Source organism: Elephantulus edwardii, unplaced genomic scaffold (assembly GCF_000299155.1).
Source record: "Elephantulus edwardii isolate Elephantulus edwardi_28Jun2011 unplaced genomic scaffold, EleEdw1.0 scaffold00440, whole genome shotgun sequence".
In the NCBI taxonomy this organism is placed as follows: domain Eukaryota; kingdom Metazoa; phylum Chordata; class Mammalia; order Macroscelidea; family Macroscelididae; genus Elephantulus; species Elephantulus edwardii.
Window position 1 is genome coordinate 496,942 of NW_006400190.1, and position 13,662 is coordinate 510,603.

The following is a 13,662-nucleotide window of genomic DNA, read 5'->3' on the forward strand; positions in this document are numbered from 1 at the left end:
AGGTCCTGGACTAGGAAGAACCTGGGAGAGGGGGGTGTCTCTGTCTGTCTCTGTCTCTCTGTTTCTCTCTCTCTCTCTGTGTGTGTGTCTCTCTCTGTGTTGGCAGAAGTTTAAGACAGGCGATGACCCCAGGAGAAAAAATTCAGGGCCTCGGTCTTCAGTTATTGCATTGCTCCCACCCGACCCAGCTTGCGCACCCCCCCCCCGTGATGGCTGTATTCGGTTTATTGGCTGTCCTGTTTGTTTTTTTCTGGGAAGGGGATTGAGTTAAGGAGACCGGCTATCTCCTTGTATGAGGGTGGCCGGTCTGGTTGGTGCCTCAGGCCAGACTTGCTGAGAGAACGCAGCCCGGGAGGACTTCTGATCCAGAACTCAGCGCTGTGATCCAGCCCCAAAGCAGGCCAAGTGGGGCCACGTCCCTTGGGCTTCCGTGGCTGGGTGGATTGTAGGACTGGACTTGGGGGCAGAGAGGCTTGGGAGGTGGCCCTGCGAAGTAGGACCCCAAGATGGAGGCTGAACTGCTGGATGGGCCAGGAGAGGCCTTCAGGGCATTGAGTGGAAGCAGCTTTCTGGCACACACGGCCAGAGGTTGGCATCAGGAGTGTCCCTTTGAATTTCTGGTCCTCAGCCAAGGGACTGGGGCCTGGCTCCAGGTTGGGTCAGTAGAGCCCACCCTGCTGGAGTCCCCCAGGCCACGCTGATGGGCTGGGTTCCTTTGCGGTCCATCCTTGCTCTGTCCCCTCTGTTCCTGGCCTGTCCCGCATGAACCTGGCCCTCCCTGGGGTAGAGAGCCCAGCTGGGACAGGCAGGCATGGGAGGGCAGCCTTGGGCGGTTGGATCCACCCAGCCGTGCGCCCCCACACTAGAACGGGCAGGTCTGTGCAGAGCCGGCAGCCTGTCATCTGGGCCTGGGCCCGTGCCAGCCCGGCTCCAAATCGCTACCTGAGGATGTGTTTTCTGCTCAAGTTGGCAGCTGTGGGCGGGGAGGCAGGGCAGCCAGGAGGAATGCGGCGGGCCGGCGCGTGTCCCTGTGGTCCTCGCTCTGCTGGCCGGCTGGCGGCGGGCAGGACGGGGCAGGTCCTGTGCCCTCAGGCCTCTGGGCGCAGGTTCCCAGCCAGCTTCCCTACTTCCCTCTCCAGGCCGAGGCCTCCAGTGCAGTAGGGAGACCAGACCAGGTGGCCGTCCCCTAGATAGTGCTCCAGAGAGGTGGCCTGGAGGACCACTTGGTGTCCGTCCTGCAGTTGCCTTGGATGTGGAGATGGTAGCATCAGTGTCTAGTTTACCCTAGGACTGGCCTGTAGGTGGAAGGACAGATATGCCCCAGTCCAGGATGATCTGTGTTTCTGGGGTCCCCACAGGGGGTGATGGGAGGAGAACTGGAGGATGGTGGTGGTAGAAGAGTGGCCCCTGGGGAAGAGGTGGACACTGGGAGATGGGGCTTGGCTGGGTCCTCCAGGTCCCTGATCGCTGCTCCTCTGGCCCTCCTTACTTTGACCTGACCTCGTGGGCCTTGGTGACTGTGGTGTGCAATGCTGACCAGGAACGTCTGTGAAGTAGGCTGTGTGTGGCCTTCCTTTCTGACCTCATGGTCCCCAGATGGTAGGGACACCCTGGGTTGGTGGCTGGGGGAGGTTGGTGAAGGGTTTGGGACCACAGGAACTAACTGGAACTCAGAAGGGGCCAGTTCCTGGCCTGACCACGTTCTAGCTGCCCAAGTGTGGGCCTGGGCCTGGGGCATCTAGTAGGCAGCCTTGTCTCTGTGGGAGCACCTTTGCTTCAGGGGTTGCTGCAGTGTGTGGGGGGCACGGATGGAGAGTTGAGGTGGAGCTGAGAGACATGAGTGTCCCCATCCTGACGGTGCTGGGACTGAGGTCTTGGCTGTTTTCTTTGGGGTTTGTGCAGTGTGGCAGGCTCAGCTAGCCCCCAGTGCCCTGTTCCCCTCAGGTAGTCAAGGTCGCTGAGGGGATAGTGGAATTCTCAAGGTTGAGCAGGTCCTCAGGGAAAGGATACCCCAGGGTGGCCGATAAAGTGCCCTGGTGTGATTTATGGGACATCACGCCCTCTGTGTCCTGCCCTCCACTAGGGTCTCTGGTGTGGGTGGCCCTGCCCAGCCCTGCCCCCACCCCACCCGGCACCTTCCAATTCTGCAAGCCTCCTGCGTCTTTCTGGAGTGGAGACCCCATGATCTGCTCTCCCAGCTGCTGGGGGCCTTGCTCTGTGACTTTTACCCCTTGAGGGGATCTTGGTGGAAGGTTCAGCATTGGGGACCCGGCCAGGTGGTTAAGAGGAATCTGCTAGGACTTAGGTCAGGTTATGTCCACATCATACACCTCTCTGAACCCCACTCTTCACCTCACTCTTAACCTCCTCTATACCCTATTCTGTAGCCCACCCTGACTCTACCATGACCTCTTCCTGACCTCACCCTGTACCATTCCTGACCTCACCCTGCACACCAGAACCCCCTGTACCCCTCCCTACCACACCCCATACCCCCACCCCCTTCCAGCACACCTCTCACGCCCCTGTACCCCTCCCTACCCCACCTAGTACTCCTCCAAATTACGCTGTACCCCTCCCTAATCCCACCCTGTACTCCTCCCACCCCCACACCCCTGCTCACGCCACTCAGTACCCCTCCCCACACCACCCTTTATGCTTCCCCACCCCACCGTGTACCCCTCCTCACCACCTGTACCCCTCCCTACCACCTTCACTAACCCTACCCAGTATACCTCTCACCCCCTGTACCCCTCTCCTCCCCACCCCACTCTGTACCACACCCCACCCAGTACCCTTCCCCACTGCATCCTGTACCCCTCCCCCCCCACCCCACATTCCCTCCCTAAATCCATGGTGTATCCCTTCCCACCCCACCTTGTATTCCTTTTGTACCATATATGTACCCCTCCACTCTGCTGTTTTGTACCCTTCACTAATTAGACCCTATATCCTTCCTAACCCCACCCTGTACCCCTCCCTAGATCCACTCTCTACCCTTCCTGATCCCACCTTGTGCCCCTCCACTCTCCCACCTTATATTCCTTCACTTCTCCACCCCATACCTTCCCCACCCCATCCTATACCCCTAGTCACACCATGTACCCCCTCCTGAACCTACCCTGTACCCCTCCACTCTCACACCCTGTACCCCTCCCAGGCCCCATCCACTCTGTAACCCCACCTGTACCACTCCTAACTTCACATTGTACCCCTCCCCAACCTCACCCTCTGTGACCCTCCCTGACCCCACCTCGAACCCCACTTTATATCCCCCAACTGTCTAAACATGAGACTTGCTGAAGACTTTGATATGGGGGTGAGGTGGGCCACTGGGGCCCTTGGAGGCAGGGAGAAGCCCCATGTGGCCAGTGGATTTGGAAGTGGACTGGGGCTTTATCCCGAGGTTGTGGGGGACCTGACCGATGGGGACTGTGGAAGGTCTTTGGCTCTGGCACTGGGTGCCCTGGGTGACTGGATGGGGCCAGCCAGTGCAGGGGAGGGGCCATGGGCTAGGCTGAGGCTGGCATGAGATTTCAGGGTAGGAAGGAAGTGGGGTCTGTGCCCAGCCCTAAACCGAGGTTTCTTTCTGGGCCTGAGCTGGGGGTTCCTGTGTCTGAGCCAGAGCTGTCTGTCCCCTGACCAGAGGTCCCTGCCACCTTCATCCGAGTCAGAGATCTTACTCCTAGATCAGTACTTGAACTGAGTCCCTACTTGGTGATTTCAGCCCGAAATGGGGCTCTGTTCCCTGAGCCTGGGCCCCTGAGCCTCAACTCCAGGTCCAAATCAGGTCATAATTCCCTGCCCACTAAGCTGAGAATTCCCATCCCCTGAGTGTCTCTGTTTTCTAACTCCAGGTCCTTCTTCCTTGAACTGGGGTCCTTATCTTCTGGTTCAAGGCCAAACCACGTTCATACCCCATGAACTGGGGACCCCTATCCTGGAACTGAGATTCTTAACCTCCTGAGCCTGTCTCTGACTCCTGAACCAGAGTCCCTGTGCCCTGGGCTGTTGCTGTCCACCCGGGTAGGGATCTCTCTTATCTCCTGAGCTAGAGTCCCTATCCTTGACTTAGCTGTTCCCTAAGCCTGAATTTCTGTTCCCTAAACCAGGATCCCAATCCATTAAACAAGTAACTGTCATCTGAGCTGGGTGCCTGCCCTCTGGGCCAAGGTCCCTGTCCACTGGCCCAGATTGAGGTGGGCATGGCCATAGTCCGTGGTCACTGGGCTTTACTGTGGCAGTCCCGGAAACAGTGTGTGCAGGGTTAGGGACGCTGGGCTTTGCTCTTCGCAGCAGTGTCCCCAAAGCCTGGGAGGTGGTGCGCTGGGAAGAGGCAGGTGAGGGTGGTGGCGATGGTGGAGTCGTGGGGCCCTCTGAGGCTCGAGTTTCAGGAATTGTATCTGCTTGGAGCTGGCGCCACCAACACTGTGCTCCGTGGGGGCTGGTCTCCTGCAAGCAGGTCGGAGCCAAGGCCCCTGGGCAGGTCCAGCAGTCTCTCTGGCCTCCAGGCACCCAAGGCTGTGGCAGCAAAGCTGGTTTCTGTGCCCCTCAGTCACTGTCCTGGACATCTCCAGAGGAAGGACTCTGGGCTAGTCTTAAGGTTCTGGGCTAGGGAGAAGGTGGTCAGAAGCCAAAGAGGCTGCAGGGGCCTAGACAGTCAGGGTGATTTGCTGGACGAGGTATGTGCTCCAAAGACAGAGGCCTCCACCTGACTGGATCTCCCAGGGCTGGGTTGGCGGGTGGGGAGGAGCATTCAGCAGTTGTTTGGGAAAGAGCTGGGGTCCCTGCCCTCTGCTTGCTGGTGAACCCAGATAGGTGTGGGGTCTGAGCCAGCCCCAGACCCCCTCCCTCGCCACTACTGTGACTCCTCTTTGGCCCCACCCCTCTCTAAGGCTCTCCCAGCTCCTTCTTGCCATCCCTACAGACCCGTTGCCCTCATGGCCACCACACCCGCTGCCCCATGACCCCCACTGCCCCATAACCACACACCCACTGCCCCATCACTCCTACTGCCCCATAACCACACGTACCCCCTGTTCCATCATCCCACATACCCGCTGACCCATCACCCCACACACCCACTGTCCTATCACTTCCACAGACCCACTGATGCATCACCCCACTGACCAACTACCCTATCACCCCCACTATTCCACTCACCCATCTTTTCCACACACTCACTGACCTGTCACCCCCTGGTCCACGCAACTGGGGGGCAGGAGGAAGACATCAGACAGGATCATGAGGCTGGGGGTGGAGGGGAGACCTCAGACAGGACCACAGGGCTGGGGGTGGAGATGGACATTAGACAGGACCATGGGGCTAGGGATGGAGATGGACCTTAGACAGGACCACGGGGCTGGGGGTGGAGATGGACCTTAGGACCACCGGGCTGAGCACGGGGCCACGGGGCTGGGGTGGAGAGGGGGACCTTAGACAGGACCATGGGACTGGGGGTGGAGATGGACATTAGACAGGACCATGGGGCTGGGGGTGAAGATGGACCTTAGACAGGACCACAGGGCTGGGGGTGGAGATCGACTTTAGACAGGACCACGGAGCTTGGGGTGGAGATGGACCTTAGGACCACGGGGCCGGGGGGAGTGGGTCTGTGAAAAGACCTTGGGACCATGGGGCTGAGTGTGGAGATGGACCTCAGACAGGACCACGGGGCTGGGGGTGGAGGCCCAGGGGCAGTGGGACACCAGGCTCCCGCGCTGTCAGCTCGAGTTCCGGCTGTGTGACATCCTGCTCTCCAGGTGTGAGAGGAGCCCAGCTGGTGGGCGGCACAGGGCTTGTGGAGAGGTAACTAGAGCCCCTGCCCTGGGGAAGGTGGTGGTAACCCTACCTGCAGGGCAGGCGTGGGATTTCCGGGGAGCCAGTCCCAGACTCTGGTACGGCTGCAGGGAGGTGTGGTGCCTACTGCCCTGTGGTGGGACTCTGCCTGGACCAGAACCCATCAGGTGAGCCCTGGTGGTGGACAGGCCTGGAGCGGTTCCTGGTCCCACTTCCCATCCCCAGATCACCGAGAGTTCACTCTCATCTGTGGCCAGAACAACAGTGTCACACTCACTTCCAGTGGCTGTCCGCTTCCATTCTGTCCTCTTTGCCACCTGAGCCTATGTAGTGGCCTCTGACCTCTAGGTGCCCTCAGTCCATGCTCTCTATTCCCTCCTGGCCACCCAAGCCACTAGCTATTCCCTGGGCATCTGCTATCCCCACAAAGCCAGTGCTGTGCACACCGTCTGGCCTTATGCCCACTGGCCTGTCCTCAGACTGTCTTGTGCCCTGTCAGATGGCTGTTGGCTGTGCAGCTCTGTGATCTCTGTACCTGGCTCCCCAAGCACCTCTGCCCCGAGGCAGACTGGGAAGCTGAATGGTGGGCGAGTGTGGGTGAGAGGTGGGCTGCTTGTGAAGACTGAGGGACAGAGCCAGGGGATCATGAGCTGTGGGGAGATGTGACCACAGCATGATGGGATGGTGGATGCTCTGGGGGACGGGCTCAGGGACCGGATGGACATGGGGCCGCAAAGGAGTGGGTTGAGTGTGGTGGTGAATGCTGGGGGAAAGACTACTCCCAAGGCTAGTCTGATTCTGGTGGGAGAACCGACTCCTGGTCACCCCAGGAATGGTCTAACGAGCTGCTTGGGTCTTCTGTGTACGTAGTGAGAGTGACGTGGTGGTGTCATCATAGGTGCTGCAAGTGAAGCTGGGTGTTACCGTGTAGTCAGGTTGTGTGAGGCTGGGATACCCCTAGTGTAGATATGGATGAGTGAAGGTGTGTGAAGCTGGCGTGTCCCCCCTATGTGCACATGGGGTATGAAGCTGGGCTTATCAGTGAAGACGTGGGGAGGTGAGTGTGTAAACTGCATGGTACATTCTGGCCTGAGGAAGGAAAGACCCCTGGAGTCCCTGGGGGCCATGTGCGGGGTCAAGGTCCGTATGACTGCAACTTGTTGGTAGTGGTGACAGGTTCTGTTCTGGCCTGGGCAGGACAGAGGAATGCTGGCTAGTTGTTGAAAGTGGGAGCCAGGGTGGGGTTCTGGTGGCTAGAATGGTGTGGTTTCCAGCAAGCTGCTTGGGCGTGGGGTGTCCTTGGGCAGGGGCCCTGTGTGGGCTGACCAGTGCCTTCAGGTGGGTTGAGGGGGTGAAGCACATGACAGACCTTGACCAGTCTGAGCAGCAGGGTCCACACCACTTGGCTCAAGTCATTGCTGGACCGGTCACCCTGTGGTTGCCCAGGGCAACATGTTCCTGGCATCCCCTTCACAACTACCTAGAGCACAAGACCAGATGTTCGGGGGTGGGGAGCCTCCCTATACAACCCTCTCTGCACCTCCTGGATTTGGGACCATGAGCTGAGTGCCTTCTGGGCCAGTGCCAGCTGGCAGGCCTGTGTCTGGGCGTGACCTCAGCTGAGGGCCAGTGGGATTTACCAGAATCACTGTCCCTCAGAGGGCTAGGAGCAGGACCCTGTGCTGCCCAGCAGGTCCAGGATTCCCCATGGTCTCTGGTTGTGTCTGCTGCCTGGTCCCTCCCTGTCTCAGGGCTGGCTTACCCCACACGGCCGAATGTGCGTCCCTGAGGGGGTGGAGTGGGAAGGCACGTCATGGATGGGGTCAAGGGATCCTCAGCTATTAAGAGGGTCCGTGGCTGGAAGAGGACCCTTCTTCATGTGCAAAGAGCGGCCAAAGCCCCGAGCCTCAGGGTGCCTCCAGGGCAGCCAGCCCCACCGTCCGTGGGCCGAGCTGGTGAGTGCGGCCTTGGGTGTCTGATCGACCTCCTCATGTCCACAGCGTTCGTTCACTCTTATCGTGGAGGCCTGGGACTGGGACAATGACACCAACCCAGATGGTGAGTACAGACCTGGTGTGGTGGGGTGGTGCCCCTGGGACACTCGGCCTCAGTTCCCTGATCCCCATGGGCAACCCCCAACTACACCTTGTGAGGAGGTTTTCTCTGTGCTGTGTCCCCTTTTGCCCTGGCTGCCAGGACGCTCGGCCAGGTTCGAGATTTGCCGCTGCATTGTCTCCTGTGAGATGTGCCCTCTGGGGCCTGTCAGAGCCACAGTGGAATGGGGGGCTCTCCCTAGTGTTGTGGTCTCCTTTCTATTCCTGCTCTGAAGCATGGCCCCGAGGGGACCACCTCGGGGTGCTTGTAGACTGCAGGCACCTGGTGGGTTAGTAGCCTCTGATGCACAGGACTCAATTCAGTCAGAGGACAACTTGTAGAAATGTTGAGGGAGCAAGTCTGATGTGTAGGGTGGACCCTCAGGTCAGGGCAGGCCCTTGAGGCCCCAGGAGCTGTGTGGACGGCAGATCTTAGGGCCAGGGTGAAGCAATCTGGGGGTCTCGATTGGGAGGTGGCTGTGAAGGAGGGAAGAGAGGCTTGGATTCTGACTTCCTGAAGGTGCTGTACAGTGGGTCAGGTTTGGCCATGGGTGCCATGGACACAGCCAACTTATCTGAACCCTGGGATCCACCAGTATCCACATGCTGAAGGGATGTGGAGGGTTAGTGGGAAGGAGGTGGAGAGAGGTGCCCAGGGTAGAAGGTGTTCCCAGAAGGAGACGTGGGGTCTGGCAGGCAATCACAGAGAAGTGGCCAGCATTCTGCATTCCTAGGGACTCCAGTGAGGGCAGGGAGGCTGAGGGGAATGGTTCAGGAACGTGGACAGTGAGTATCTGGCCCTGGGACCGCACAGGTGGACAGGCCCCCCCCTCCAGCAGCACTTCCCTCAGAAACTGAGCTGTGCTTTTTTGGGCCCAAGCTTGCCCTGGACTGCCAGAGGCCACAGGATACTGGTGGGCACTTCTGGGAGTGACTGCAGGGGCACTGTGAGCGGAGGGTGGCTGGAAGAGTGCTAAGGGTTAGTACTGGCCCAACAGCACACAGTTGGGAGACAGCAGTGGGCATAGGCTAGTGACAGTGGTGGGCATAATCAAGGGCAGTGATGGGCACAGACATGGGGTCAGCAGTGGACACAGAGGGCAGTAGTGAGCACAGCCAAGGGCAGTGATGGGCACAGGTGGGGCAGTGGTGGGCACAGGTGGAGCAGTGGTGGGCACAGGTGGGGCAGTGGTGGGCACAGTTGGGGCAGTAATGGACACAGGTGGGAGCAGTGGTGGACATGGGCACAGGTGGGAGCAGTAGGGGCACAGGTGGGGCAGTGGTGGGCACAGGTGGGGCAGTGGTGGGCACAATAGATACAGGAGGGGCACAGTTGGGGGCCCAGGCAGAGAGTACCCAGAGGCTCAGTTAGAGGCAGTAGTGGTCACAACGGTGGGCATAGGAGAGGTTGGCACAAGGATGAAGAAAGGGGATGTGGAACTGGGGACTGGCAGCTGGGAATTCCCTAGACTTTGGAGCTGCCTGGCTAGTGTCTGTGTGTCCAGTGCTCCCCAGAGCTGTCTGGCAGTTTGTATTGTGCAAATACCAGGTGGTGAGCCCCAAGTGAGCCTAGGGTGGGTTAATTCTGGCATGGACCTTGAGTGGACAGGTTCTGGGGTGGATGAGTCCTTGGGGGCCAGAGTCGGTGGGTCATGGGCAAGTCTTGGAGTAGGCAAATCCTGGTGAGGGGAGCCCAGAGTGAATAGGGCCTATGTGGGTCCTGGAGTAACTGGGGCCAGGAGTGGGTGGGGTTCTAGGAGTAGACAAGTCCTGGAGTGGGCATGTTCAGGTGGTTGTGACCTGGACTGGAGCAGTGCCTGGAGTGACTGGACACATTGGCAGGGTAGGAACATGCAGGGCCTGGTGTGAGGAGGGGCCTGGCATGGGCAGTGCAGGTGTGAGCTTGGCCCAGCATGGACAGGGCTTAAGTGTGGGCTGAGCAGACACGTGTGGTACCTGGTGTGGGTGGTGCCCGGCGTGGACTAGGTCTCCCACAGGCTGACTCCCTGCCCCTGCCCCGCCCCAAGAGGAGCTGCTGATAGAGCGGGTGTCACACGCGGGCATGATCAACCCTGCGGACCGCTGGAAGAGCTTGCACTTCAGTGGCCACGTGGCCCACCTGGAGCTGCAGATTCGTGTACGCTGTGACGAAAACTACTACAGTGCCACCTGCAACAAGTTCTGCCGGCCGCGCAACGACTTCTTCGGCCATTACACCTGTGACCAGTATGGCAACAAGGCCTGCATGGACGGCTGGATGGGCAAAGAGTGCAAGGAAGGTGAGGGGCCACGTGGACGTCCGCCTGGTAGGCCTTACTCAGCATCTCTCTCACCTGCTCTGGACGTGGCCCTTGCCCGCGCCATCAGGTCAGAGGGGCCTGGCTGAGAGTGATCTCGGTTAGCAGTGCACTCACTCGCGATGGCCTGGCTGAGGGTGGCCGCCATCAGGGCGGCTGAGGTCGGAGTGGGCTTGTTCAGCAGTGCCTTCGCTCAGGGTGGGCCACGGCATGGCACTGCACAGCAGGCCAGGGCTTCCCCGAGTCCCGACTTCAGCAGTGTCTTTCTCTGTTCACAGCTGTGTGCAAACAAGGGTGTAACCTGCTGCATGGGGGCTGCAGCCAGCCGGGCGAGTGCAGGTGAGGACCCTTGAGCCCCAGGACCCGCACCCGGTGGGCTGTCACGGCCACTCGGGGTGTCCATGGAGTGGCTGGGGACGGTGAGGCAGGTGTGCAGATGATGGTGGGGATGTCCACTCTTCAGTGACAGGAGGGAGAAGAGGGTCCTTGGGGGGCGGGAGACAGGGAGGGGGAGGAGGGGCCTGGGAGGCAGAGAAGCAGAGGAGGGGCTCGTCTGTGGAGATAAGAGTGGGCAGGCCAGCGTTCTGGGGGCCGGATCCAAAGCTGCATGCCATCCGGTCACTTCTGGCGCGGAGCCATGCCAGAGGACAGACGAGGATGGCTCAAGATTTCCAGGCGATGATCTCAGAGGACATGCACCACCAAGCAAGTGGGCTTGCACCACTCATCTTTTAGTTAGAAGTTGAGTACTGAATCACTGTGTCAGTGTCAGCGCACGTGTCAGGCTCTGCTGCATGGCTGGCCCTGGCCCTTGGTCTGCACTTGTAGCACATGGCTGAGCACAGAGGCTAGGAGCCCCGAGGCCAAGGCCAGCCGAACACGAGTGGGCCCCGGCCTCGGCGCAGTGGGCAGCCCAGGTGAACAAGATGAGCCCCGTCCCCTGGCTGAGTGGGCAGCCCTGGCAAGCGTGAGTGACCCCCGTCTCTCAGGCCAGTGGGCAGCCCAGCTGCTGCACGGCTCCAGTTTCAGCCGGATGTCGGGGAGATGGCCTTGCCTTCCTGCTCAGGAGCGCCTGCAGGGAACCCGGGGAAGTGACCAGCTTGGCGCCCCACCCGGGCTATTAGCACACCCTTGGGCTCTACAGGGCCAGGCTCTGTGGTTTGGTGGCCCAAGGTGTGTCGTGGGCTCTCTTTGTGCCTTGGTCTCCCCTCTGGCCTGTGGAGGGAGGGTGTGGAGGAGACACTGCCCTGGATCAAACTGCCCTGTTGTGAGGCACCGTGTGCCACCTCAGCAGCCTCGGTTTCCCTACACCCAGCCTGGTAAACTGGACGGACTCTCAGTACGGCTGTGCGGCGGGAAGACGGCTCAGGAAGGGCCGTGCCTTTTCCCTTTTACAAAAATAAACTCACGTGGCAGGGGTGGCGTGGAAGTGATGCGTGCAGCCTGGACGTCATTCTGTCCCACAGGGGCTATGTGTTCTGGGCAAGGGGTCTCGGGGTTTAGGGGGCCTAGGGGGCTTGCTGGGACACTAGTCTCTCTTCCCATATGGCAGCACCCTGAGGTGGCCAGCCAGCCTTCTCTCACTTAAGAACTTCCTCGGGGTGGGGTGGGGGATGGTGGTGGTGCTGGTGGTGAGGTTTCTGGTCAGAACGTGAGCAGGGCTGGGTCTGTGGCCAGACCTTAAGGTTCAGCTGGAGTACTGGGCCCAGGACCCCTTCCCCTCATGTCTGACCTTGGGGAGGACTGAGCTGTGGCTGCCTTTAGGCCTCAATATCCTCATCTGTGAAACGGTCCAATTACAGGACTTGGTTGAGGAGCTTACTGCCTGTGAGTTATGAGTAAAGGTACACACTACCCAAGGCAAAGACCAGGACAGGGCAAGGATTCCTCCTTCCAAGCCCTGTGGCCTCTCCAGACTGGGTCAGCCCTGGCAACACCTGGCCACTTCATGCTGGCACATTATGCTTGGGGTCCCGTCAAGGCCTTCCTTTCCTGGCGCCTGCTCCTGGGGCCCCAGTTCAGGACTCAGTCCCGAAATAGCTCGGGGAAGACTGACAGGACAGCTGGAGCTCACTGTTGTGCGGCCAGCGCTGGGAAATGCCCGTGACACTGAGCTTGGCCCAGGGCCCTCCCAGTTCAAAGGCCCACGCCGCTGCCCTGGCTCCTGTGGGTGTCCTATACCCTGCCCTCACCACTTCCCCTTCTCCAGGTGCAAATACGGCTGGCAGGGGAGGTTCTGTGATGAGTGTGTACCGTACCCTGGCTGTGTGCACGGCAGCTGCGTGGAGCCCTGGCAGTGCACCTGCGAGATCAACTGGGGTGGCCTGCTCTGTGACAAAGGTGTGGGGGTGCATGGGGCAGAACCCAGGGCGAGCGGTGCACAGCCCGGACGGAGGCTTGCAGGGCCTAACCTTCTGCACAACTACCCCTAGACCTCAACTACTGCGGCAGCCATCACCCCTGCACCAATGGAGGTACCTGCATCAATGCAGAGCCGGACCAATACCACTGCGCCTGCCCGGACGGCTACTCTGGGAAGAACTGCGAGCGGGGTATGTGCTGTTAGTGTGGTTGCCACGCCCAGGGCTTGGCCTACGCAGCTGCAGCCAGGGCAGGACAAGGGACTCTGAGAGGGGACTGGACCGCATCCACCCAGCCCCAACCCCTGCTGCTCAAGGTCTTCCACCCACCATCCCGCTCTGGTCCTGTAGCTGCGCATGCCTGCGCCTCCAATCCCTGTGCCAATGGAGGTTCCTGCCATGAAGTGCCGTCCGGCTTCGAGTGTCACTGCCCCTCAGGCTGGAGTGGGCCCACCTGTGCACTCGGTGAGTGTCCTGCCTGCCTCCCAAGGGGAGCTCTCTAGGGAGGAGTGGAACCCCAAGGCCACAGAGAGGAGCATGGGAACATTCTGGTCTGGGGGAGGGGTGTGTGGAAGGGAGGGTGGCATACAGAAGACACTCCAACCACCACCCTGCCCACAAAACTGCCCACATCCCCTCCTCCATGTGCCCTGACTCTGCTTGTAGCCCACCTGCTCCCCACACAGCCCGACCTGCCTGCTCACCTCCGTCCTGTGCTACCCACCATCCTGTGAGGCCCTCCTCATCCCCACCTCCATTCATGGCCCTGCTCTCTGTATCCTATCTCTTCCTGTGCTGCGGCCCCCCTCATGTGCCCCACCTTTTCCCTGCAAGGCCCTGCCCTCTTCGCATGTAACCATACCTCCTCCTGTCCCCACCTCCTCTCTTGGCAGCCTACCTCGCTGTGTGCTCTGCTTTCTTCCCTCATGGTCCCTCCTCCTCCCCTCGAGGCCCCGCCTCCACCCACCTCCTCCCTGCACGGCCCCTCCTCCCATCCAGGCCCCGCCTCCATCCACATGCTCCACCTCCTCCCTGCACGGCCCCTCCTCCCATCCAGGCCCCGCCTCCACCCACCTCCTCCCTGCACGGCCCCTCCTCCCATCCAGGCCCCGC

General features: G+C 60.3%; 1 protein-coding gene across 1 annotated transcript in view; it reads left to right on the plus strand.

Moving 5' to 3' along the window:
- JAG2 (jagged 2) overlaps nt 1-13,662 on the plus strand; it is a 24,613-nt gene that overhangs the window by 962 nt on the left and 9,989 nt on the right. The window contains exons 2-7 of the mRNA XM_006902700.1: nt 7,800-7,857; nt 9,920-10,171; nt 10,468-10,528; nt 12,399-12,529; nt 12,622-12,741; nt 12,901-13,014. Coding sequence (XP_006902762.1) covers nt 7,800-7,857; nt 9,920-10,171; nt 10,468-10,528; nt 12,399-12,529; nt 12,622-12,741; nt 12,901-13,014 — 736 coding nt within the window. The remainder of the gene's footprint in view (nt 1-7,799; nt 7,858-9,919; nt 10,172-10,467; nt 10,529-12,398; nt 12,530-12,621; nt 12,742-12,900; nt 13,015-13,662) is intronic.